General features: G+C 49.1%; 1 protein-coding gene and 1 pseudogene across 5 annotated transcripts in view; both read left to right on the top strand.

The window, feature by feature from the left end:
* Positions 1 to 19539, top strand: part of FBH1 (F-box DNA helicase 1) — a 37981-nt gene extending 18442 nt beyond the window's left edge. For 4 of the 5 annotated variants that reach the window (XM_039871003.1, XM_039871004.1, XM_039871005.1 and 1 more), the window contains 13 exons: positions 1261 to 1429; positions 2167 to 2389; positions 3044 to 3131; positions 3215 to 3301; positions 3972 to 4108; positions 7119 to 7218; positions 7303 to 7424; positions 9525 to 9600; positions 10184 to 10381; positions 10911 to 11036; positions 12721 to 12827; positions 18439 to 18570; positions 19039 to 19539. In XM_039871003.1, coding sequence (XP_039726937.1) covers positions 1261 to 1429; positions 2167 to 2389; positions 3044 to 3131; positions 3215 to 3301; positions 3972 to 4108; positions 7119 to 7218; positions 7303 to 7424; positions 9525 to 9600; positions 10184 to 10381; positions 10911 to 11036; positions 12721 to 12827; positions 18439 to 18570; positions 19039 to 19209 — 1736 coding nt within the window. In that variant the 3' untranslated portion in view covers positions 19210 to 19539. Of the gene's footprint in view, positions 1 to 1260; positions 1430 to 2166; positions 2390 to 3043; positions 3132 to 3214; positions 3302 to 3971; positions 4109 to 7118; positions 7219 to 7302; positions 7425 to 9524; positions 9601 to 10183; positions 10382 to 10910; positions 11037 to 12720; positions 12828 to 16813; positions 16952 to 18438; positions 18571 to 19038 lie in introns of those variants that run through there. The other variant, XM_039871007.1, reaches the window with a different exon arrangement.
* LOC120609929 (uncharacterized) lies at positions 11217 to 11335 on the top strand (annotated as a pseudogene).
* Positions 19540 to 24356: the final 4817 nt, after the last annotated feature.

Below are 24356 nucleotides of genomic sequence, written 5' to 3' on the forward strand. Positions count from 1 at the left end.
TTTTTCTGAACCTTTGCTCGTACCATTTTCTATGCCTGGAATTTCTTCCCACTTCTTTTCTGCCTAATTAGCCAACTAAAAACAACAACCATTTCTTAAATCCTGCCATGTGCCAATCCTGACAAGATTCTGTAAGGTCGGTTGATTATCTCTATTTTATAGATAAAGATTTGAAGCTCAGCGAAATTTAAATGACTCGTCCCAGGTTTAATAAGCAAATCAGAGATGGAGGTAGAACGCAAAGCTGGATCCGTTTCTCTCCAAAAACATGCCTTTCTCCCTCCCGCCTCCTTCTGCCGTTCCTCCCCCTCCGTCTCTTTCTTTGCCCCGCTCTGTTGACGCCCATCATTTCTGTTTCTTCTTGGGGCTTCTTTAGTCATTTGAGTCCTGTATGATCTCTGAACTCTTACCTGTAACCAAGCATCCACGTTAGCTACTTGGTGCCCGATGATGTAGTAAGAACAGCCAACATACACGTTGTATAAGAACTTCCGCACCGTGTCACTGATCTTGAAAACAGCTCTGTAAGGGTGGGCAAGGGGAACGATTTTCCTTCTTTGACAGGTGAGATTTTTTTTGTTTCCAGATCCATATTATTTCACTCCCCTGTGTTACCATTATACTCATTGTGTTCTAATTGTTTTAGCTGCGTTGGTATTTTATTTCCAACTAGATTCTAACGTAGGAGTCTAGCTTCGTGTCTTTTAACATACTCATACTCCCAGTGCATAGCATGCAGCCGAGTGCGTGGCAGGTGCTCAGGAAGTGTTTGCTAAACGACAGACAGTGGACTAGCCGAAGGCCATAGTGAGTGGCGGAGCTGTAGGGCAGACAGGAGAGTTGGGAGAGAATCTCATTTGCGAGCTCTTGCCACCAAACATCCATGGCTCCTAGGCCAGAACTTTATGAGTTCTTCTGGGTCCCTTGATGATTGTCTTGATCCTGCAAGACTCTACAAGGTCAGTGTTACAACCACTCATGGCCCAGGAACAAACTGGAATCCGTCAAGGTCAAGTGGCTTGCCCTTTGCTACTTGGCTAGACCCCAGCAGAGCCTGATCCCAGCGCAGGTTAATCTGGCCTGGAATCTGCTGCTCTTTTCACTACACCACTGTTAGTTTTTGTCAGTATTGAAAAAAACTTGTCACCGTCTGGTCTCAAGCAAGAGGCGAGCTAAGCGTGGGTAAGACCCGATTAGAGCATCCTTTGGAACAGATTTTCCTGGTCAGAGGGTCACCTCCTTTCCTCTTGGCTTCCCCAGGCACCGGGAAGACCTCTACCCTGGTCAAGTACGCTGAGAAGTGGTCTGGGAGCAGGTTTCTGTATGTGACATTCAATAAGAGCATCGCAAAGCAGGCCGAGCTAGTCTTCCCCAGCAATGTCATCTGCAAAACCTTTCATTCCATGGCCTATGGACACGTCGGGCGGAAGTGAGCATTGCGTTGCCACCATCGTTGTTATGTCTGGTTACTGTTTTTTTGTGTGTGTCGCGGTCATCATGATCACATGTGAACTTACACCACGACAACACTAAGGAAATGTAATGCTTTTATCTCCATTTGCAGGCAGGAAACATAAAGGTAGACTTAGTGACATGCACTTTTACCCCGTAACATTACATCGTTTATAAGTAACGGTATCTCGTTGGAGGGGGTGTTCTCGTTTCTCTGGAACCAGGCACAGGAAGGAAGTCAGGATGACTCGTTCGGAGTTCAGGACATGGGCAATCTGATCGATGAGGTTTAGGCTTTCCTTGAAAGGGGGCGAGAGGCAGGAGACTAAGCCGAGGTGCACCTGGCTCAGGTCTCCTGGCGCCTCTGAACCAGCGTTCCCTTGGACATGAAGGCTCCCAGGACATTTGAGTCCCCCCCCGCCCTGGGGCCTCTTGGAGTCTGGTCCGTACCTGGAATGGTAGCTCTGCCACGAGCCTCTCCGTCTCCTGGATTAGTGTACATGAGCTCCTGGAAGCCTCGTGGAGCCATTGCAAGTCACACACGGACCTGGCTCAACTTCTCTGGCTTTCTTTTCTTTTTTTTTTTTTTAACCTCACCTGTATATGACAGAGAGTGACCTTGTGTCATTGGAGAGAAGGGGGTTGGGAATGGGGAGCACTTAATTGGCGTTGCCAGTAAAGCCACACGCTGTTCCTTTGGGATATGCACTACAGGTACCAGTCAAAGAAGAAATTGAATCTCTTCAAGTTGACACCCTTCATGGTAAACTCTGTCCTCGCCGAAGGGAAAGGTGGATTCATAAGGGCCAAGCTAGTGTGTAAGACTTTAGAAAACTTCTTCGCCTCGGCTGACGAAGAGCTGACTATTGATCACGTGCCTATTTGGTGTAAGAACAGCCAAGGACAGAGGGTCATGGTTGAACAGAGTGAAAAACTGGTGAGTATCTAAATATCTTTAGTGCTGGGGATCTGGGGGTGAAGGAGAGGCAGGGCCATAGTAAAATATTATATGTGTCTTCCATTTCTGAGAAGTGCTGGCAGAAATCAAAGGCGATGGGGGTGACTAGGCCCATCAATGATAGCTGCGGATAGGGAAGTGTTTTCTGTGAAGGGCACGCAGACAGCCCCCCAGCCTCCACACTGGCCCCCCAGCGAGCACATGAGGCACCCAGCCAGGGCTTAGCAAAGCGTGTCGCTGGGGCCGCTGGGCAAGTCTAAAGATCGGGGGTCTCGTTTCTAACTTCAACCAGGGTTTTGCAATCGCTCGCCTTTCTCTTTATGAATTTACCTGTCAGTCATAAATGTAGAGAGATAATCCAGCCTTTTCTGGTCCGTCAGACGTTGTGCTCTCTGGGCAGTGTTCTGTCACTCGGCTGAGCAGGGCCCCAGCTGTCACTTACCTTCACACTCGATGTTATTTAAAGGCAGTCGCGGAGCCAGGAGAAGCTTAAGGAAGTGACTGTCGTTCACTGAGCCGTGGTGGTGCCCTCGGCTCACCTCGGCTTCCTTTGTCCATGGAAACGAAAGTGTGATTTCTGGGTGTTGTCTTTCCGGGTTTTGAACTACGAGTTACCAATTACTTATTTTCTAGAACAGCGTCCTCGAAGCAAGCCGACTCTGGGACAACATGCGGAAACTGGGGGAATGCAAAGAAGAGGCCTACCAGATGACTCATGACGGTGCGTAACTTCCCCGAGCTCGACGTCTGTTAACGTAACTGCTTCAGTCACAAGTTCTGACTCTCGCTGCTCCCTCCTTTTAGGCTATTTGAAACTCTGGCAGCTGAGCAAGCCTTTGCTCGCCTCTTTCGACGCCATCTTTGTGGACGAGGCGCAGGACTGTACCCCAGGTGATAAGCTATCTAGGACGTCTCAAATACATAGAAACAGTATCACTGCTATGTACGAGGACGTATGTGTGTTATAAGCTTCGTTATATTCTTCTTCGTCACGAATGAGAGGAGCAGGTGACATTTGGTCATTCCGAAATCCTTTCTTATTTGACTTTGCATTTCAGTAGTTATCTCCCCTCCTCCATGCAAAGCAGATTAATTTTCCTATAAATGTTCTGCTTCGGTTATTTTTAAAATGTTGACTAAGCGTAGGTCATCACATGACAGGGATCTAGACCTGCTGGGTGGAGAAAGGTACTCAATTTAGACTGAACGGTCTGTGTTGTATATTTTTCAGGTGGTTAATAGAAAATAGACGGCATGACTTCGTAGGACATTCGGGAGCCTTGAGTTATAATATTAGAAAAGACAATTTGCCTTTGTGGTTTCTTATACAATAATTTGCCCAGGACTAAAAATAGTCTACATTCCCAGGATTAGAAACTGTTTCTTTTGTCCACTATTGGACTGAGCGTACCTATCCTGCAGGAAAAGATAGCTTGTTGTCCAGTGTGCTCTGGCTTGATTTCGTGAAAGCATCTTCATCCCTTTCTGTCTGAAGCATGGTTTCTTTGCGATGCGGTTGGCATTCTTTCGGCTCGCTTACTTGGCCCGTTGTTGGTTGCAGCGATCATGAACATAGTTCTGTCTCAGCCGTGTGGGAAGATCTTCGTGGGGGACCCACACCAGCAGATCTACACCTTCCGTGGCGCAGTCAACGCGCTGTTTACAGTCCCACACACCCACGTCTTCTATCTCACGCAGGTAAGAGCTCTTTGCCTCCGAGTCCCCAGAGGCACCGAGCAAGCCCCGTGGTTCCCTACCCTCGATTCTCAGTGATGACTGTGCCAGGCCCTGTGCACAGTTCTGTGGCAGGCTCGCAGTAGGTAGCCAACCCTCACTTGTAAGTGGTGATTCTGAGGGAATCCACCAAGTCAGGACGCCCTTCTGCATTGCTGCTGCAGAGCAGTGGTGGGTACAGCTGCTGGTGCCTGCCCACGAGGCAAGGCGCCAGCACCAGACAGGACGGCTGGTCGTCGAGTTCCTTATTGTAGCACTCATGGAGGTTAAAGACAAAGACACGGGAAGAAGACAGAACAGTTCACTCAGGAATGTACTTGACAGCAGAAATGATCAGTTGTTAACTGCTGTCCCTGGAGTTCGTCTCTTTAACACTCCGGGCGATGAAACGGGAAGTAGCAGTGAGCTACTCTGCATGCCGAAGCACGTCGGCTGTCTGATGAAGAGAGCTTTTGTGACCGAGCTGTGAGCTACACTGTCACCGTTTTGTGCGGGGTCATTTGTCCTTGAAAGAACGGTTGGTAGACCGACTCCGGTTATTCAGACTTGAGTTTCAGGCATATTTCCAAAAACAAATGACATGACATGTAACTTTAAGGAAAACAACTGACCAGTGTTCGTTGCCAGAGATAAAATTCTTCAAGTGAAGTCAAAATTTTGGGAAGCTTTCGTCTGCCACTGGGAGTGTCACAAAGACGCTCACGGTGTCCTTGATCGTCCAAAAGGGCCATTGGAACCCTCCTCCCCTTTTCAGCATACATAAGTAAGCCTGAGTTTTCTTCATACACTTCGGCCAAAACAACACATTGCCGCAGATTGAATGCAGACAGCACTGAAAATTCAGCTGTCCTTAATCAGTCTGGGCATTTTAAAGAGATTTGCAAACATGTGAAACAGTGCCACTCTCTTGCTAAATTTGTTTTACAAAATACAGTTTTAAAAAATATGTCGTTAATGTCATTATGTAATGAACTTACTGTTATTTTTAAATGAATTAAAGTTTCTAATGTGGGAAATAGAGATGGCTGTAACTTCGGGGCCTCAGCAGTTTTTAAAAGTGTGAAGAGTCACGAGATCAAGAGGTGCGAGAAGCACTTTGAAGAAAGTCACTTCCAGGCAGAGGACATGAGATGTGCCAGCTGTTGTCAGGTGTAATCTGAACTCCTCCGCTCTGTTCTAGAAAGTCCTGTAGACTACTCTGTGGCTTTATTCTCCTGAGGTCCTGTTGTGTGCTGGAGTTTCATTTGCTCAAGTAATTTTTTTAGTTTCAGATTTACAGAAAAATCGAGAAAATAGTACAGAAAGTTCCCACAAACTGTGCCTTTCGTCTCCCTTATTGTTAATATTAATGCGAAGCGTTTGCCACTATTAATGAACTGGTGTGACACATTATTATAAAGCCCATAGTTCATTCAGATTTCCTTGGTTTTTACCTAATGTCTTTTTCCGTGGCAGCATCTTATTAGGATTACCATATATGTAGTTGTCACACCTTGTTAGGTCCCCATCGGATGCGGCAGTTTCTCAGACGTGCCTTGTTTCTGATGACCTCGACAGTTTAGAAGGGTGCTGGTGAGGCGTTTTGTAGAGCGCCCCTGTACTGGAATTTGTTTGATGTTTTTCTCACGATCAGACTAATCTCGTGGGTTTGGGGGAGGGAGATCTCAGAAGAAAACTTGTTGTTTTCATCACAGCATGGAGGGCACCTAGCTGACCTTGATCATCTAGCTGGGGTAGTGCTTGCCGTGTTCCTCCACTGTGACGTTACCCACCATTTTACGTGGTACACGGCGGAAGGAAGTCTATGCTCGGCTCTCGCTCAAGGGCTAGGTGTTAGAGCGCCCATATAAATTATTTGGAGTTCTTCTGCAAGAGGGAGTTGTGTCTTCTCTCCCACTTACTTATTCAGTCATTTATTTATATCACAGATATTCATTTTATAATTTGGATTGTGGTTCACCCAGAATAATTCTCTAGTGACAGAGTACTAAAAGTCTCGTCGAAAGTCTTGTTTTTCTTAGGCTGCATTATTGGTGTTCACCAAAGCATGTAATACTTTCTTACCTTTAGATAGAAAGGCATGGAAAAGCCAGCACATACCATGAGTTTGGGGAAGAATGGTGCCTTTCTAGCTGCAGTGGGCAAGGAAGTAGGGTGTCGAGCTGAGCATCTTACTTTTTTTTAAGAGTAGAAGGGATGGGGACCGTTTGGCCCCACGCCAAGGCAGAGAGCGTGCGGGAAACGTGCTGGAAACGCTTGTTCTTGTGGCCGGTTACGGGGGCCAGTGGTTCCAGACTCACGCTGGAGGAGTCCAAAGGGCAAACGGAACAACCCTCCCTGCCCTCCCTCGTCCTCATTAGGTTCGATGTGGAAAGCAGCGTAGGTTCGCTTAGAGGAAAGTTTGCTGTTGGTTTTGAGAAGAAAGGGAAATAGGCTGTCACGGCTGTGAGGAATCTTGAAAATGGATGCATCACTTTTTCTTCGTGTGTTGCTCTTCGCGTGGTCAGGGCATGGTGGGAGGGAGGCGTGTGGCTCATGGACAGCCGTGGGCGGGACGGCGAGTACGAGGAGATAAGGGGGGCGGGGAGGTGGGGGCCGGACCAAGTGGGTGAGGCATGGCGGCTTGCGTTTCAGAGCCGACTTGGCAGCAGTGGTAAGAAAAATAGTATAGAAATCATGGGTGAGTTGTCAACATTTGGATTTGGGGGCAAGGGGTAAAGAAAAATGGGTAACTCTAAGGCTTCAAGGTAGAAAATGCTATTCTGAAAACATAGGTGTAAAGTCGGCGGCCTTCGGTGGCAGGCTCCCATGCAGTCCAGGGGGGTTTACAAGGCGATTTTCGGATGCCTTTTCCAGGGAGGGCAAGTTGGGGACCGTCACTTGGGCCTGGCAAGGCCAGGATGCAGCAGTGGTGGAGGGGCTCACATGCTCAGGGAGCATCATTAATTCCTCTCGTCTTACTGTTTTCCAACAGAGTTTTAGATTCGGTGTGGAAATCGCGTACGTGGGAGCTACTATCTTGGACGTCTGCAAGAGAGTAAGGAAGAAGACTTTGGTTGGAGGAAACCATCAGAGTAAGGCTTTCAGTTACTCCGTTACAAAAATTAGTTTTCCTCTTTATTTGGATTTGCCATAGACTTTGTTCTCTCTCCCAAAAGGTGGCATTCGAGGTGACACAAAGGGGCAGGTGGCCCTGTTGTCCCGGACCAATGCCAATGTGTTCGACGAGGCCGTACGGGTGACCGATGGAGAGGTGCCTGCGAGGATACATTTGATTGGGGTAAGAGTAAATTTCTGTTGACTTCGCGTGCTGAGATGTCGCAGACTGACTTAGCCGGTTAGAGCGTTCGGTTTAGTTAGGGTTATATCATGCCAGCAAGCGCTTGGGTTTTTGACAGTTTTCACCGTCTGTGCCCCGACTGGCCTTTTTCTCCCTGGCCGTTCTGATTAAGCCAGCCAGACGTTCCTGTGGAGTCAGCCCCAATGCAGACCGAGGACCTTTTCTTCTACTCTTAAAAAAAAGTAAGCGCCCTTCTCCCCTTTGACTGTGCAAATGAGGCCGCTGGCTCTCGACGAGCTCTGGTATGTGTCATTCATGCGTGCAAGCACAAGAGAGGTGACAGCACAGCGGGACCACGCCCGTGGTCACAGTGTGAACACCTGGGTTCTGGCTCTGGCTCTGGCTCTGGCTCTGTCACTAACTGTGTGGCTCGCAGCAAGTCACACCCGCCGTGTGCCTCATTCTCTCCATCTCTAAGATGAAAACGATGTCTTTCCTTTACCTGTCTCACGGGGACTTGTGGCATGCGTATGGCATTTTTAACCCTTTGGAGCAGTTATATGACTAGAAGACAATGCACTCGTTTATTTATGAAAAAATGTTTTCGAGGGCCTACTATGTGTAGGCACTCGGTACGTATATTGAGTGAATCATGATCAAGTGATGTTCTGACTTTTCTTTTTTATTTATAAAGATTCTGTAACCTGTAATAACTATGTAGTGCCAGGTGAGTACGAGACTAATCAGACGGGATCATGTCAAATTATATAAATGTCTAAACACTATGCTATATACCTGAAACTCATATAAAGTAACATTAAATGTCAACTGTAATCAAAAGTAAATAAATTTTTAAAAGATTATATAACCGAGTTATAGGAAAAGAATTCAGCCTTCATCACAGTCTTCTGTATGTTCACGTCCGTGTCCTTGTAGATGTATACTTTCACGTAATTGCAGTTATGGTGTACGTGAAAAGGTATACTCAACGCATCAGCATATCTATCATGTTGCGACTTTAATGACTTTATAACATTCCCTCCAGTGGATATAGCATAACTTAGCCATTCTCGTTATTGTAAGGAAAAAGTGCTTTCGCAATATCGTCCGTAAGTTGCTCTCTTCCCCTCCGTGTCTTCTCCTCCCCTGGAGCCTCATTACCCGCGACTGCATCTGGTTTCCAGTCGCAGAGTATATTCTCTTAATCTGGACCCTGTTTTATGTCGATGTGTTTTGTGTCCCTTCCCAAAATGACGGTACATCCTCGGAGTGTGGAGCCCTCGTCCCGTGCCGCCTCTGTGCCGGGGCCTGCTACTGAGCGAGTGTGGGGCCCCCTGCTCCTAGTGGAACTGGGCTGAACTGTGACCTAGTCAGGCCCTTTCCTCCAGGAGGTAACCTTCTAAGACAGGAGTCCCCAGCCCCCGGCCTGCAGACCGGTACCGATCAGTGGGCTGTGAGGAACCGGGCCGCATAGCGGGAGGTGAGCGGCGGAGGAGCGAGCGAAGCTCCGTCTGCATCTGCAGCCGCTCCCCAGCGCCAGCATCACTGCCTCAGCTCCGCCTCAGATCATCAGGCACTAGATGCTCATGGGAGCACCAGGCCCTGGTGGGAAAAGGTTGGGGACCGCTGTTTAAAACATGCAATAAGCTGGGCCTGTAGACATTCTCTAGTTCTCCCCTCAAAAGAAATGATGGCAAGATTCCTCACTCCACACTTTGTGTTCAGGTGTCACTTTATTCTTCATTGCAACCTTTTATATTTTTGGAAGGTAGATGATTTAAATTGCTCCTTTGTGACAAGAAAGCAAAGTGCAGGTAGTTCTTGCCTTTTTAAAAAACAGAGGGTGTGTTTGAGGTAGCAGCTAAGATGCGGCATTTGATGATCCTGCCTTTCCGGGCTGTGTTAGAGCCTCGTGCTTTGTGCTCAGTGAGCTTCCTGCTCACCGTCTTTATGCTGTGGGCGCAATTTGAGATCCGTTTCCAAGAAACTGTCTCATTTCAGAATCCCATCTCTACATTCGGTTTACTTTGCTTTGTTAAAACAACAAGAACAAACAAACAAAAAACAGAACAAAAACCTCACCAAAAAATTTTTTTTCAGGGGACTAAATCATTTGGATTGGACAGAATCATTGATATTTGGATCCTTCTGCAGCCAGAGGAAGAGCGGAAGAAACGTGAGTACCCTGCTGGCCACCGTGCAGTGGACGGAAGCCCGGCGGTGACGAGGGATGGGATAGGACGGGCTTGTTCTCAGAGATCTTACCTTCCCTCTGGACGTGGGTGGAGCTGGTGTCTCCTTTTCCATCAAGACTGGGATGCTCAGGGCCTCCTGTCTCAGAGGAACCGATAGCTCTTCCCAGGTCCTTCTTTCAGGAGTCTACATTTCTTTCGGGCTGTCTTCCCTCCCCGTCTCCCCGTCTGCCTGGGCAACTTGCCGCACTAACACTCCTCCGTGGGCCCCAAATGATCACCGCTAGTATTTCTCGAGCACCGTCCTTTCATTACTGTGCTATTTCAAATCCCTGTGACGTTGGGAAGGATCTCAAGCGTAGGGCTTTTGATCGTCACTTCGGAGACGGAGAGGCTAAAGCACAGGTCATCTCACCGACTTGCCCAGGGTCACACAGCAGCCTAGTGAGGCAGTCGGGACTAGACCCTGCATCTCCCACCTGTCGTGCAGTTGGTTAGGGACGTGGAGCCGCTGCCGCCATTGCCAGTGCCACCTGGCCCACGGTAACCTGTGTGTGTCCTCCTTAGGAAACCTCGTGATTAAAGACAGGTTTATTAGAAGATGGGTGCACAAAGAAGGCTTTAGTGGCTTTAAGAGATATGTGAACGCAGCCGAGGATAAGGAACTCGAAGCCAAGATTGCCGTTGTTGAAAAGTATAACATCAGGATTCCGGAGCTGGTGGAAAGGATAGAAAAATGCCACATAGAAGACTTGGACTTCGCAGGTAAGGGCACATTCCATCCTTTACTGCCACCAGGAGGAGGGTTACACGCCGCGTCTTGCCTGTGCGATTATCTCGCGTGACCACGGGTGGCTTTGCTGGTTCCTGGCCTTGCCTGAGAGAAGGGGGCAGGGCCGCATCCTCCCGTCTGTTCAGCCTCCAGGCCGGCACGGTGGGACTTCATGGTCTCAGCTGTGCTGCCAGGCGACTTTGCACAAGCTAGTCACCCCTCCTCTGCGCTTCCGTTCCTTCATATATGAAGCACAGGTCACAGGCAGGTCACCGCGAGCTCTGGAATGTGACTCTGAGCTGCGCGAACTCACCTGCAACCGATTTTCTTCTTTTCCTCTTTTGACTTGTTTTTCTTCTGTCTATATTTTCTTCTTCCTCTCTTTTCCCAGAAAGCCGCACACAGGCAGGAGAACAAAGGTAGAGTTTTAAGAGTATAGTAGGAAGAGAACGTTTTTTCCTCTCTCTCGTCTCTTTCTTTGTGTCAACCCCCGCCTAACGCTATGCTGTGTTTTTATTCCAGAGTACATTTTGGGCACCGTGCACAAGGCCAAAGGCTTGGAGTTTGATACAGTGTACGTTCTGGATGATTTCGTGAAGGTGCCTTGTGCCAGGCACAACCTCGCCCAGCTGCCCCACTTCAGAGTCGGTAAGGGGACTGGCTGTACGATGAGCCTCATCAAGAGTGGGCTGCGGACGCTTCCTTTGGAGGCCTTGCTTTTCATTGGGTGGTGTGGCTTTTTGGAAGGATTCTTCTAGAAGGCAAAAAGTACCTCTGAGTCTTAATTTTTTATTCTCATACTATACTTTTTTAGAAAACTAAACTTCTGTCTATGGCCACGCCACCCTGAACACGCCCGATCCCGTCTGATCTCAGAAACTAAGAGGGCTCGGGCCTGGTTAGTACTTGGATGGGAGACCACCTAGGAAGACCAGGTGCTGTAGGCGTAGAAAATAAAAAAAATAAGGGATCGTAAGCTGATGAGGTCCTTGCAATCTGTGAGGTCAACCAAGGGTTGCCTCACCAAAAAAAAAAAGATAAAAGAAAACTAAACTTCCAAAACCCACGTCTCGGGGCTGCGTGCTGGGCAGTCGTGGTTGTAGTGCCCCGTGTAGCCTGCTTCAGCCCTTCAGCTTTGCACGCTCAGTTTTTCACCTGCAGACTCACGAAAGCTTGAAAACAAGCAGTTTATGTGCTCACCACCGTGGTTTTTACCTTTAATTAACTCTCCTTTTTATTAAAGACACCAGAAAAATCATACAAGTTGAAATAGTAAGCACTCATTATCATTTGTTTGCTTTTGTATGAATTTATACTCAAGGTAGTTATGAAACTAAGCTTCAGTGCTACTGTTTCGGTTTCAAATCTTAGAATAAAATGAAGTTTTTCTCCAAATAAACAAATAAAAACTCTGTGAACCGTGGATCCAAAATTCGGGGCATCGCATACATTGGCAGGCTGAAATAGAAATACTAAAAATTCCATAGATCCGATGACTCTATTCATTAAAAGAGAGAAAGACATCGTGTCGAACATAAATCACAGTGGAGTGGGGAACAGAAATGGCCACAGAGAGATGCAAACGGCTTTGTGCTGGGGAGGAGAAGTTTGTCTGCTACACCACCGCCTTCTTCCCCCCGCTGGTCGTCACGTGATTACGTATATATTTTGGGGGCGGTTATCAGCTTCCTGAGATGTGATTCACAGCCGCACAGCCCACATGTAGACTGCTCAGTGTGGTGGCTTCAGCGCAGTCACAGGTCTTCCTTGCGTTCTCACCACTGTGCCAGGGACTGCAGTCGAGGGAGGCGTAAGGTGGGCAGTGAGGACTGGAACGTGTTGTCATGGGACAGCGTGAGGTGTCCCCAGACCAGCCTGAGTAAAAGAACGTCAGGAAAAGCAAGGAACGTGGGTTTTGGAGACGTGGGTTCGACTCCTGGACCCTTGCTTAGCTGCAGCCTTGCTTGTCCAAGTGACTTGGCCCCCGTGAGCCTGTTTCCCCATCAGTCCCACAGGATCGCCGTGGAGAAACCTGGGAGAACCAACGGAAATAGTCATCGGGCACGTCGCAGGTGGCAAATAACCAGTGAACCGGTCCCCAGGCCTTATCAGTGGTGGCACTAACCAGAACTCAGTATTTTGTGCCACGAGTCTGTTAGGGTTTTATTCATTTTGGGGGTTGGAACTTGCGAGAAAATTTTGTATACACAGCCAGCAGATCTTGAGTGGTTGTTTTGCGGGGTGGGTGAGTGAGGGGTAGTAAACATTTAGATGAGAACATACATTTTTGTAAGCAGGCTTTTGAATTGATATTTTTTCCCCCTTTTTTTAGAGTCATTTTCTGAGGACGAATGGAATTTACTGTATGTTGCAGTAACTCGTGCTAAGAAGCGTCTCATCATGACCAAGTCGTTGGAGAACATTTTGACTTTGGCTGGGGTAAGAGGTAGCACAAGTTAATTCAACAGCGTTCGGACTGTCCTGGGTTGCATGAGAAGGGCCCGTTGCTAGAACAGGAAGCGCCCTAACCAAAGCGATGACCACGTGGGTTCTTTTCTCAATTCTTTCCTAATTCACTTTTAAAAGTTATTTTGAAAATATCAATTGTATTCACGTGTTTCTTAATTTCTCCCTTGCTCGGTTGGTACTCAGCACCCTTAGGGAAAAAGCAGCAAGGACATTTCCGCCTCTGAGCTGTCTCTCTCTCGATCCCTAGACCCTTTGAACTGGCACCTGCTGTTCCACCAGTAGACGTGTCTGGAAAGAACGTGTCCTTGCCGGGGGAGAATGCATATTCAGGCGCCTGGCCTCTCGTCACCGGCAGAGAGGCAGGAAAGTGTCAGCACCCACACCATCCTGAACACCAGCCTTCCCCCCACTCCCGTTTCTACCTCTTTCCTGCCTCTCACGGCTGGAGTATAAACTACTTGGTCTTTTCCACCCTCTTGGAAGCTAGAACAGAAATTTGAGTGAATAGTTACTACTTAGTCCATCTTCCCCTGAACCGGAGATCCTTAAGCCTGAAACCTAAAACTTAAGTGTAAAATGACTAGAAATACTCTTTCTTCCTTAGTTATTTCCAAAACATATATGACTTTGTGTAGCGGGAGGATTTAGTCTGAGTGCCGTATCACATGTTCTTCCGAGGAGGTGAGGGTGCGTGGAGCTCTAGGATCGAAGCATTGCTGCCAATGGCCGTGAACCTCGAGTTGGGGTGGAGGTGTGGGGCAGTAGTCATTTCTTAACAAGTGATATTTTCAGTCTCAGAGTTGTTCAGCAGTGGTAAGACCGAACGCTGACACCCGTTATTGAATACTGAGCGCCTCACCTGTGCCACGCACTTTTCTGGGCCCTGGAGCTATAATGGCAGACGAAGGAAATTCCTAGGGGAAGAGGCAGACAGTAAACGAACAGGACTGCTTCCTACAGTTTGGGGGAGGAGGAGATCAGAGCTTAGCAGGGGCAGACTTTGCAGGTGGATGCTCTCTGTGAACAGGCAGAACAGCAGCGGCTTCTTCCCGCGTCAGACCTCGCCTCGCAGTCTCACCGACTTTGCTCCTAAGGCCCGCCTCACTTTAGAGTCTCTCCGAGACGGCCTGTGTGGTCGTGAGAGCGTTTCTGGAATTAGAACTCAGTCGCGCGCTCCCCGAGCCACTGTGCTTCGCCTGGGCCTCACCGTGTGTGACACTTCACCTTGTGTGGCGCTCACGCGGCAGAGCTCGGAACCGAAGCCCGCTCCCTTGCTCGCATCCTCAAGGTACCTGAGTCGCCAGTGGCGCTTCCAGAGACAATTAAGAGCAGAGCTCTGCAGACCTTTCTTTGAAGGGCCAGACAGGAAATTTGCTAGGCTCTGCAGGCCGTGGGGTCTCTGTGGGCGTCCCTTCAGCTCCGCTGTTGTAGCATGAGGGCAGCCACCGGAATCCATTAATAAATGAGCGCAGCCGTGTCCCAATAAAACTTTATTTATAACAGGCACTGGAATGGATTTGGCCCCCTGGTTGTAGTTTGCTGACCCGTAGTTTAGAGATAAGCGTGGCTTTTCTTAATCTCAGGGAATGGAGTAGAATAATAATTTATAGGTGTAAATAATCTCTATATGTCACGTAAGTTTTCGTATGAGCTCTGATCGCGAGTACCACCTGCAGTGTGGTTTTCTCATAGGTAGTGGTTAGAGCTGTAACAAAGCCAGGTAGTCACGTCGGTTAACTTTTAATGGAAGTATCGTAGAGCAGTGATATCATTTCACAGCATGGGTTAAATAGCGCTTTTTTTTTAACTTAGGAAAATTTTGAGACACTTAAAAAACTCGAGAAAATAACATTGAATTACCACATACAGATCACCCTTATATATATCTATACGCATCTATTAAAAAAATGGGCCTTTTTGTCAAACTATAGTGCCATTATCATCTTATAAAATTCATAATAATTCCATGGGGCCTCTACTGCCCAAACCGTGATCATACTTTTTATGACTATCTCAAAATGCCTTTTTACATTCGGTTTGTTCAAATCAGGGTCAAACATTTTGTTGTTGGGTCTCTTAAGTTTCTTAATTTAGAACAGTCAAGACCTCCCCCGCCCACACACACACATTCAGCGGAGTAGGTTTTCCTACATAGTGTTCCACAGGCGGGATTTGCGCCCTCATGTGGTCGAGCAGCTTGGCCCATGGCTGCCCGACTCGGTTCTCCTTCTCTATGTCCAGGCCGGACTCTCTTGGCAGGAGTCCTGGACCCACGGGTGGGGCAGGGGCTCACTCTGTATTGACCCCCACCAGGAGGCAGTGGCATCCATTATCTCTCCTCCAGCAGTGCTAAGATCGTTCGCCTTTTAGTGGACAGAGCTACGTAATCCGTATTTTTGAAAAGAGAAATCAAGAGTTCATATCAGTAATTTCAACGGCAACTTTCTACTTAAAGTTTTTATTGCTAAATAGAAGAAAAATAGGTAAAACAGATGTGTAGTTTCCAGTTAGGGCACGTGAACGTTCTCCGAGGGCAGGACCTGGGGTTTGCTAGCCATCCCAGATGCCCCCACGGTCAGCTCCCCGTCCTGGGGGTCAGTGTTGTCCCAGCTTTTACCACGAGCAGTTTCTGACCTTTCCTCTCGGTTTTTCACTGACACGCGCCACCAGCAGCGTGCGCGCTGGTGCATGCCTTCCCCGTGGCTGCGTCTGCGTCGTCAGAGCCCGAAGCCGCTTACCTTGATACCTCGTGACAACGGGCCTGCAGTCCAAGCCATATAACAGCAAGGTGTTTACTTCCCTTATACTCGAATCTTTTCTCTTACGCTGAAAATCTGGGTTCCTAACAGTATCAGTTGCGTGTATAAAAGTCGTGAACGGACACCAGTATTGCTGGCGTCAGAACACTGAATGGAACTCGAGGTTTCCCGGCAGCCGTGCGCCCCCACACCCCAGTAAGGACGTCGGACACTTGAAATAGGTCCGGTTTCCTCTGCAGTTTGATCACCAATTTAATCACAGATATACTTGTCCGTTTGCAATTCTTATAGGAATCACTTTGCTTCTTTTCGATTTGATTACCTTTTTTGGCCGCCTAAGACATCTATGTTTTCAAATCAAAACTTTGTAACAGGTGTATTCAGAGAGGTCTCATTCCATCCCTGTCCCCTTCAGACCTCCTCTCCCTCTGTCACTGAGAGCTTATTTTTAAATTAGTTTTTGATTTCTCCTTCACTATTTCTTTTTTTCAAATAGGTATATCTTTTTTTATCCTTTTCCAGAGAGGGCAGCATTCTCTCTATGATGTTTCGTACCTCACCTTGTCGCCGAGAGATACGCAGGGAATCGTCCCGTCAGTCCACGCGGCTCTCCCTCATTCCCTTAGACAGCTGTGTCGCGTTCTCCGTGTCACCGCGTCGTGATGTACGCGGTTTCTCTCTGATGGGCGTTGGGTTCTTTTCACCGTTCGCTTTTGGTAGCGATGCCACATGCGTAATCTTACACGCAGGTCCTTTTCTCTTCTTGCCAGTGCATCTTGTGGATACATTTCTAGAATCTGAATTTCTGGGTAAAGGATAAATGGATATGTGGTTTTTCTAGATGCTGCCAAAGTCTTCCCAGAGATCCTATACTGTGGCACCCCACCAGGTTATGTAGAAGGGTCAAACGGGCTTTTTAAAGCTCACTGGAAGCTTATCCGTTGGTGACTGCATACATTTTATGGGGAAAATGAGTTTTCCCTTAAAGAAAAGAATACAGAATCTAGAGAAGTGCTTCCCCCTAGATACACCTGTTGGGATACACCTGTTGGCCCACAGGGTGGTCTGAGGAAGCCCCAGATGTGCGGACCAGGTGTGTGAGTGGGTGTTTCTGAGGCCGAGAGACCTCACATGAGAGGACGGTACTTTTTTAAATTTAATTCGGCCTCTGAATCATTTGGGGATGTCCTGTTTCAGACGTGGCTAAGTCCACTTTCTGCTCAGAGAGGAAGGCTCTAGGGCACCTCGAAGGTTCTGGGGCAGGAGAGGAAGGAAAGCGCGTTGTGAGCAGCAGAGCTGTGGGTGGCGAGGTTCTAGAGTGAAGGTGAGTCGTCGTCCCCCGTCACCGAGCGCAGGGCAGGCAGCCCACTCTGCTCTGACCCCTCCAGAAGGTCCCTCGTCACTGTGAGTCTCCCAGTGCCTTCGTTTATTTCAGGTCATGACTTAGCGAAGGGGAGAGCCATTCCATTGATTATGAAGGGGCGTGCCTTCTGCTCGATGCTGACAGGCAGCTGCTTAGCCTCCCAGAATCTCAGATTCTCGATCCGAATCTCGCAGGTACACCCTCAGGACGGTGCCCAGCTCGTGGGTGGCGCTCCGTGTGTGTCGAGTGTGGACAAGTGTCCCCTCCCGTTTGGAGACGGGCCTGATTTCCACCGGCCTCCGATCAGACCGCCTCGGTCACAGCCCAGGTCTTCCACCTGGGCACTTCATGACCTTGGTGAGGTGCTGATCACACTGCACTGCTGTTTCCTGCCCGGCGAAACAGGCCAGTGGTACTAACTGCACCCGAGGAGGGGGACAGAGGGGCCACGACAAACTGGTGAAACAGCTGCTTCGCCGTCGATCAGGGAGAGCGGAGGGGACGCCCAAAGGCAGTTAGTCGTCTCTGAGACACTGCACCCCCGAGGGGGGGTATCGAGGGGAGAACTGGCGTTCCGGGAGGAGCTGCGTGGTCGTGGCGTGCGCGCGCTCATCGCGTCCGCAGTAATTGTGGAGCAGTTTCTACGTGACGGAGGTGCTGTCGAGTCACGTGCTTCCGTGTCATTTCAGTTTGTACCTAGAAATTATAGGAGCGACGGAGGAGGACTCTGTTGCTTGGTGATGAAGAGCACAGGCTCTGGACTGGAGCACACTGGGGGAGGGGGTGTGAGCCCCCAGCTGCTGCGGCCTAGCTCTGCGATCTTTTGCACAAGTAATTTCTCCGCTCTCATGCCCTCGTGTGTGCAACGGGGACGATGACAGTATCACCCCCAGGAAGTTGTTGGTGAAGATTATATGTACGGTGCCTTGCAAGCAAAGGACCTGCTGGCGTGATTTAAGGACAGCGGTGCGGGTGGTGACATGTGCCTTTGGGTCTCAGAAGGCCAGGGCTTCCCGCGAAGCTCCTCCCCCCTTGTGACAGTGTTCGCGACAACTGGCCGCGGTCGTCTGCCAGGACAGTGCACAGTGTGGTGTGAGCCCCTTCACAGCTCCCGGAGTGATGCTGTTTCCCAGTCATCACCGGTCTTCACACCTGTGAAAGTGTCAGATGCCCAAGACGTCACCAAGGACTGTGGGCGGCATAAGCGGTTCATTTATGGTCCATTCCGTTGACAAATATTAGGTGTATAGAGCCCCTGCTGCATGCCAGGCGCTGGGGTTAGTGCTGGGAGGGACAGGGGACAAAACAAGTAGTGTGCTTGGGGGTCTCACGGGACTTACAGCCCGGGAGAGACGCGTCAGGCAGCCGCGGGCCTGGCAGCGAGCCCCGGGGCCTGCGAGAGTGTCCGGAGGAGCGCGGCAGAGGCCCCGCGTCACTCTTTCTCGCTCTTCCCGTCTAGGAGTACTTCTTGCAAGCAGAGCTGACGAGTAACGTTTTGAAAACCGGCGTGGCCCGCTGCTGCGTGGGGCAGTGCAGCAACGCCATCCCGGCGGACACCGCGCTCACCCTGAGGAAGCTCCCCATCACCTACGTACGTACGTGGGCCGGGCGCCGGCGCCGGCCTCGTCTGTGTCACGCGGCGGGCCGTGGGCGCGGGAGATGCGGGAGAAACGTGCATGACCCCATCGGGGGCTGTCTGCGTCTAAGGCCCGGGAGACGCCGGGTCCTCCTCTGTGTCAGAGGCGACTGTGTGGGCCCCTCGTGCGTAGCCCGGGCGGGCGGGTTGTGGCCGACGTGCCAGGGAGAACGCAGGCGGGGACCCGGGCGAGGTGGCCGCGGCTCCGCGTGCCCCGCCTTAGTAAACCCGGATCTCTGCTCCGGCTCCGCGGAGTTTGCCAGCCTAGCATCGCCCTCCGTGGCCGTGCCTGGGAAGTGCGACCTCAGAGGTCGCACAGGTCAGGAACCGTCAGCATCGCAGCTGGACGGCTCTGCGGGCACTCGTGGGCGGAAACCCTCGTCCCCGACTGGCCCCCTCACCTCTGTCTTGTCCTCCCTGCAGAGCAACAGGAAGGAAAACAAGGGAGGCTACCTGTGCCACTCCTGCGCGGAGCAGCGCGTGGGGCCGCTGGCCTTCCTGACCGCCTCCCCGGAGCAGGTGCGCTCCATGGAGCGCACCGTGGAGGACATCGTGCTGCCGCGGCACGAGGCCCTGCTCTTCCTCGTCTTCTGAGCGCCCGGGCAGCGTCCTGCCAGGCGCACGGGGCCACGCGTGCGTCCAGTTACTTGAAGGAAGCCGGCGCGGGGGAGGGCTCACGCGCCGAGACGCGGGATGCACTCGGCACCTGGCACCCGGCACCCGGCACCGCGGGGGAAGATGACGGCGCCCTGCACTTCTGCATTCCCACAGCAGCCGGTTCCCACCGCCCCTCGTCCGCATGCGGCGGGCCAGGAACACCAGGGATGTTCTTTTGATAAAAAAGCCAAACATTTTATGTATGTAAACTTTTATTACAAGGTTCCGATTAAACAGGCATTGTAGAACTGACGTACCACTGTGTGACACCCACCTCCAGCCCTGTTGTTTTTGAACTTTCTGCAGCCTTCCCTTTGTTCCGCTTACTCTTTTTCAAGGCTCTGTCACTATTCACGCGATACATCCGGCAGAGCATGAGACTTACTGTCCAGGGTGATCTATCACTGCTGCTTCGAAATGAGATTTCCATGCCGAGGGGACCACACTTGTATGACGTAGTGTGTGCCTTTATCATCACGAGGTTCACAGTTGAGACAGGGAGACAACATCATTCATAAGACAAGCACAAAGTGGCAATAGCTAGACGTCTGGTATTTCCCACAGGTAGAACAGGAAAGCAGAAATATTTGAGAGGGAATGGGCAAAGGGGGTCAAAGGGAAAAAGGAAAAAAATAATAAATACGGTGCATTACAGAGCAACACCAGAAAACAGCTTACTACTGTCCGGTAATTTATAACCAAAAGAAAAAAAAATACTTCAGAAGGAAGTGGAGTTGGCCAGCCCAAGGGTGGGGTGGGGAACAGGGCTAAGTAGAGATGGAAAGTTGGTACCTGGTTCAGTGCCGGGGGATGCTGGGTGGTGGTTGTAATAAAGCTGTTGTTATAGAAACCAACGAAATATGCACATCACTTACATGTACATGGATGTGGTATTTTTACATTTTTGCCATACAGCACTTCAGGGACGCAGATGGCAGGTGAGGGAGTTGGCACGGCACTGCCCAAAGAGTTGACCACACCTAGTGTCTGAGGCCAGTCAAGCGGGGCCCAAGTGCAGACCCCCCGCCCCAAGCTCCCCTACATCAGGCGCTAGTGGAGCTTAGCGTGCGGACCGGTGAGTAAAGCAGGGGCGCTGTTGGATTGGGCCAGGGGTGCTTGGAAAGGGTGAATGCCGACTGGATGTTTGCTCGTCGAGGAAAAGGCAGAGCGTGGGGCCTGAAGACCAGTGCCACCAGGAAGGGGCGGGGCTGTCTCGCCCGCCAGCGGCATTCCTGCCCGGCCTCATTCGATGCCTGTGGCTGTGGATAACTTGGAATGAAAGAGCAAGTGGAAGGAAATGATTTGCATTTGGATCGATCACAGTATTCAATGTCCTTCAAAAGAAAGGGCGAGAGGGGCGGCATTGAAGCAAATTCAATTACGCGCTTTCTGAAAATCTAGTTTTATGTATTTTCTAGAAATCTAGTTTTGCCAACCAAAGAGCAAGCCACTCATTTATCGGAGGACAAGTCGTTAACTCGGTGCACCTTCCCTGCGCACCTGTCCTGTGGCAGGTGCCGTGTCGGTGGGTGCGTGGAGTCACAGTGTGGGCCCTGGCTCGGGGATGTCGCACCCAGTGCGTGGCGTTTGGAGAGACGGGTGGCCGCACACGCCCCGGAGCCACCAGGGCTGCGCTGAGGGGGTGGAGCTGGGCCTGTGTGGTCAGCAGGCTGTTACAGAGCGACAGAATATTCTGGAAGGAGGCGCAGCACGAGGGACACAAAGGACACGTGTGGTGCGGGCGCCACTGGAGCAAAACGTCAGTTCTGGTGTTTTGGCACTTATTTTGAAAAACCACAGGATCTAGGAATCAGTTCTGGTATTTCGTTTTTTTAAGTGTTAAGAATTTTTTAAAAATCAGTAAGACTGAATATCTGGTGTGTTTCACATAGGAAAACAGTTTTAAATCTCCGGTAAAAAAAGTAGATTTAGAAAATAAGTGTAAAATGTCCATTGTCATTTTCATACAAGTGGAAAGTTCTCATATAAGAAGATAAAAGCATTACTCAAAAATATATACTAAAAGATACATAAAAATGGAAATCTATTAGATGTTTTTTAAAGTACAGCCTTTAAAATAAGTGGCTTCCATGATTTCATTTAGTCATGAATATATTTTTGTGCAAGATTTTCTTTAGAAGGGTTTTTTTTTTTTTTGGTGCCACAATAATTGGGAGAAAAATAAGGAAAACAAGTATAAGATAGTTCCAAATATTTTTCTTTGGTTTAGTAATTTTTAAATAATTTCTTATTTGATAATTTAGAGGTGTTTTTTAATTTGATTATGAATCTGCAGTTTATCAATAGCAACTTTTTTGTTTCAAAGAAAGCATTTCCGATTTTTCTTCATCCCCGATTTTATCATGTATATAGGGATTCTGATGCAGAGTTACCCATATAAAAATAAATGCTGTTATATCATATTCCGTTTGTTTAGAAGGTATTTGCAGTTTTAAATTCTTGCAGTAGAAGTGTTAAAATACCATAGCGTACTGTTTAAGTTGTCCTTTCACATAAGTATTCTCGACATATTTCAGATTTTAGATTTTTTTTTAAATACTGAGATGATGATATCAGACCGACCTAAAATATTGGTATATAGATCATTTAAAATACCACTGAGTTACCACCAGCGACTAAAATTTTAATTGCTAACGAAACTGTAGGAAAAGCTTGAGTAAATAAGATGTGTGTACAGGCTAGTGAGCGGGCCAGGTAATAAAGACCCTTGAACACTGGGCCAAGGACTTTCAGAGGTGGTCTGAAAAATTAGGAGGAATCACTAAACGATTTTAAGACATCAGATTTTCTTTACAGAGAGAACATTCCAGTTGTAGATTGGAGGATGTTTTAAGAAGGTCAGATAAATGAAGAGTTATAATCTCACCGAGAAAGGACAGCCGATCGGCTGGACCTGGCAATGAAGTGGGACTGGTGGGGAGCGGTGGGTACAGAGGTGAGTGGCTCTGAAAGCACGGTCCCCAGGTGAGCAGCAAAGTTCTCCGTCCCCCACCCACCCCCGCCACCATTTACTGGACCAGAAACAGACCGAGACCCAGCGGCTGGCATTTCACAAGCCTGCAGGTGATTCCGATGCACACGAGATTTTGAGAACTCCTGCTCTCAGGATTAAGAGGCAGAATCAGTAAGACTGAGACAGTTTGGATGGGGGTGGGGAGTCAGTGATAGGACTCGGTAGGACCTCCGATTTTCTGGCTCGTTTGCAGGGTAGATGAGGGTACCCTTCACTGAGACGGAAAACGAGAGATATCATAGGTTTCTGTGACAACAATGGCAAATTTTGTTTTTGACATGTGGAGTTCGGGGTGCTTCTGAGAAATCCAAGTAGATCTGTCCAGCAGGCTATTGGGGAAACAGATCTATATTGCAGCAGATTGCCTTGGGCTAGAAATAGAGGTTTTAGGGTTTTCAGTATGTAAACGGTAGGTTTCTGGTCTCGATGAGCTGACTCCAGTGCAACATCAAGAATGAAAAGAGCAGCGGTCTAAGAAGCAAGCCTGAGGAACACCAGGCTTGCGATAAAAAGGGAAGAGGGTTTTGTGAAGAAGGCGACAGCCGATGCCACAAGGTAGAGCTGCTGTCAAATTTGAGAGAGGAAGGAGTGTAAGCAAGAGCGGTCTTCGGCACCCGTGCTGCAGAGACACCAAGTGGAACAGACGAGGGCAGGTGTTCTCTGACGCTCTGAGAGTCAGCGGCAGCACTCACTGCCACGGTCAGTTTCAGGGAGGCCGGAAGCCGGATCGCAGGGCGCTAAAATTGATGGCGCCAGGTTCTTCGAGAAGTAGGATGTGAAGGCGCAGCAAAAGAACAGGACGTTTGTTTAAGAGTGAGTGGGGGGCTTCTGGCAGTCCGATGGGCTCAACGTGTCTTTACTTTGGTTGTTTCCGGAGACCATACTAAAATGACAATAAAAAGATTTTTTTTAAGGCATAAAACTATAAGGGCAAAGAAAACGGAAAGGAGATGACAGTCACAAAACTGTTGGAAGTTGGAACGCAGATAAATGAGCGGTAACTGACTTAGCTCATCCGAGAAATCTGAATCTTAGATTCAGAGAACTCAAAAGGCGTAGGAATTGATGGCACCAGGTTCTTCTAGAAGTAGGATGTGAAGGCGCAGCAAAATAACAGGACGTTTGTTTAAGAGCCAGTTAAATCCTCACGCTTTTTTTTTTCCTATTCTGCATAACTGGATGACTTATCCTCAACGCTAGCAGAAGACCGGAGGTTTAATCTCTCCGAGGAACGCCTCATGCCAGAGACGGGACACAGCCGAGGGCAGGGGCCGTGGTCTTAGCCGGCTTAGGCTGCTGTAAGAGAACACCACAGGCTTGGTGGCTTATAACAAACATGTATTTCTCACGGTTCTGGAGGCGGAAGTCTCCATTCAAGGCGCTGGTAGATTTGGTGTCTGGCGAGGACTTGCTTCCTGGTTCTCGGTGCATCCTCACAGGGTGGGAGGGGCAGGGAGCTCTGTGGGGGTCTCTTTTATAAGGACCGTGGCCCATCATGTCGCTGCACCCTCATGACCGTGTCACCTCCGAGAGGCCCCACCTAACACCGTCCCTTTGGGGGTTAGGATTTTAACAAAACATGCACATACACATACGTGCACGCATGCACGCATACAGACTCTAGGAAGGAGACTGACGTTTGCTTCTCTAGGGAATATAACGAGCTTTAGCAGGAACGGTGACAGTGACCACAGAGGAATTGGCCATCCACATTCCCTGGGGAAGGAGCCCACAGCCTTCAGACCCCACTCCGGCGCTTAGAGTTTCAAACATGGTGTTAGCGCTTCACTCTTAGATAGGAACAGTAAACCAAGGATCGCCGAACATCTTCATAGAACCTTCGAGATGAAGGCGGATGTCAGAACAAGCAGAGAAGCATCAACTTGAAACAGTCTATGCAAGAAGGAGGAAACATCTAAATGTCTTAAATGTTTGTTTAGGTAATAATGTGGTGCCTCCATGAAAAACAGCAATATTTGGAGGCAAAGTTGAAAGAAAGGAAAACCTAATAGAATTGTGGGAAGAATAAGTTGAGAAAATATCCAGAAAG

The sequence above is a fragment of the Pteropus medius genome, unplaced genomic scaffold (genome assembly GCF_902729225.1).
Source record: "Pteropus medius unplaced genomic scaffold, Ma_sr-lr_union100, whole genome shotgun sequence".
Lineage (NCBI taxonomy): Eukaryota > Metazoa > Chordata > Mammalia > Chiroptera > Pteropodidae > Pteropus > Pteropus medius.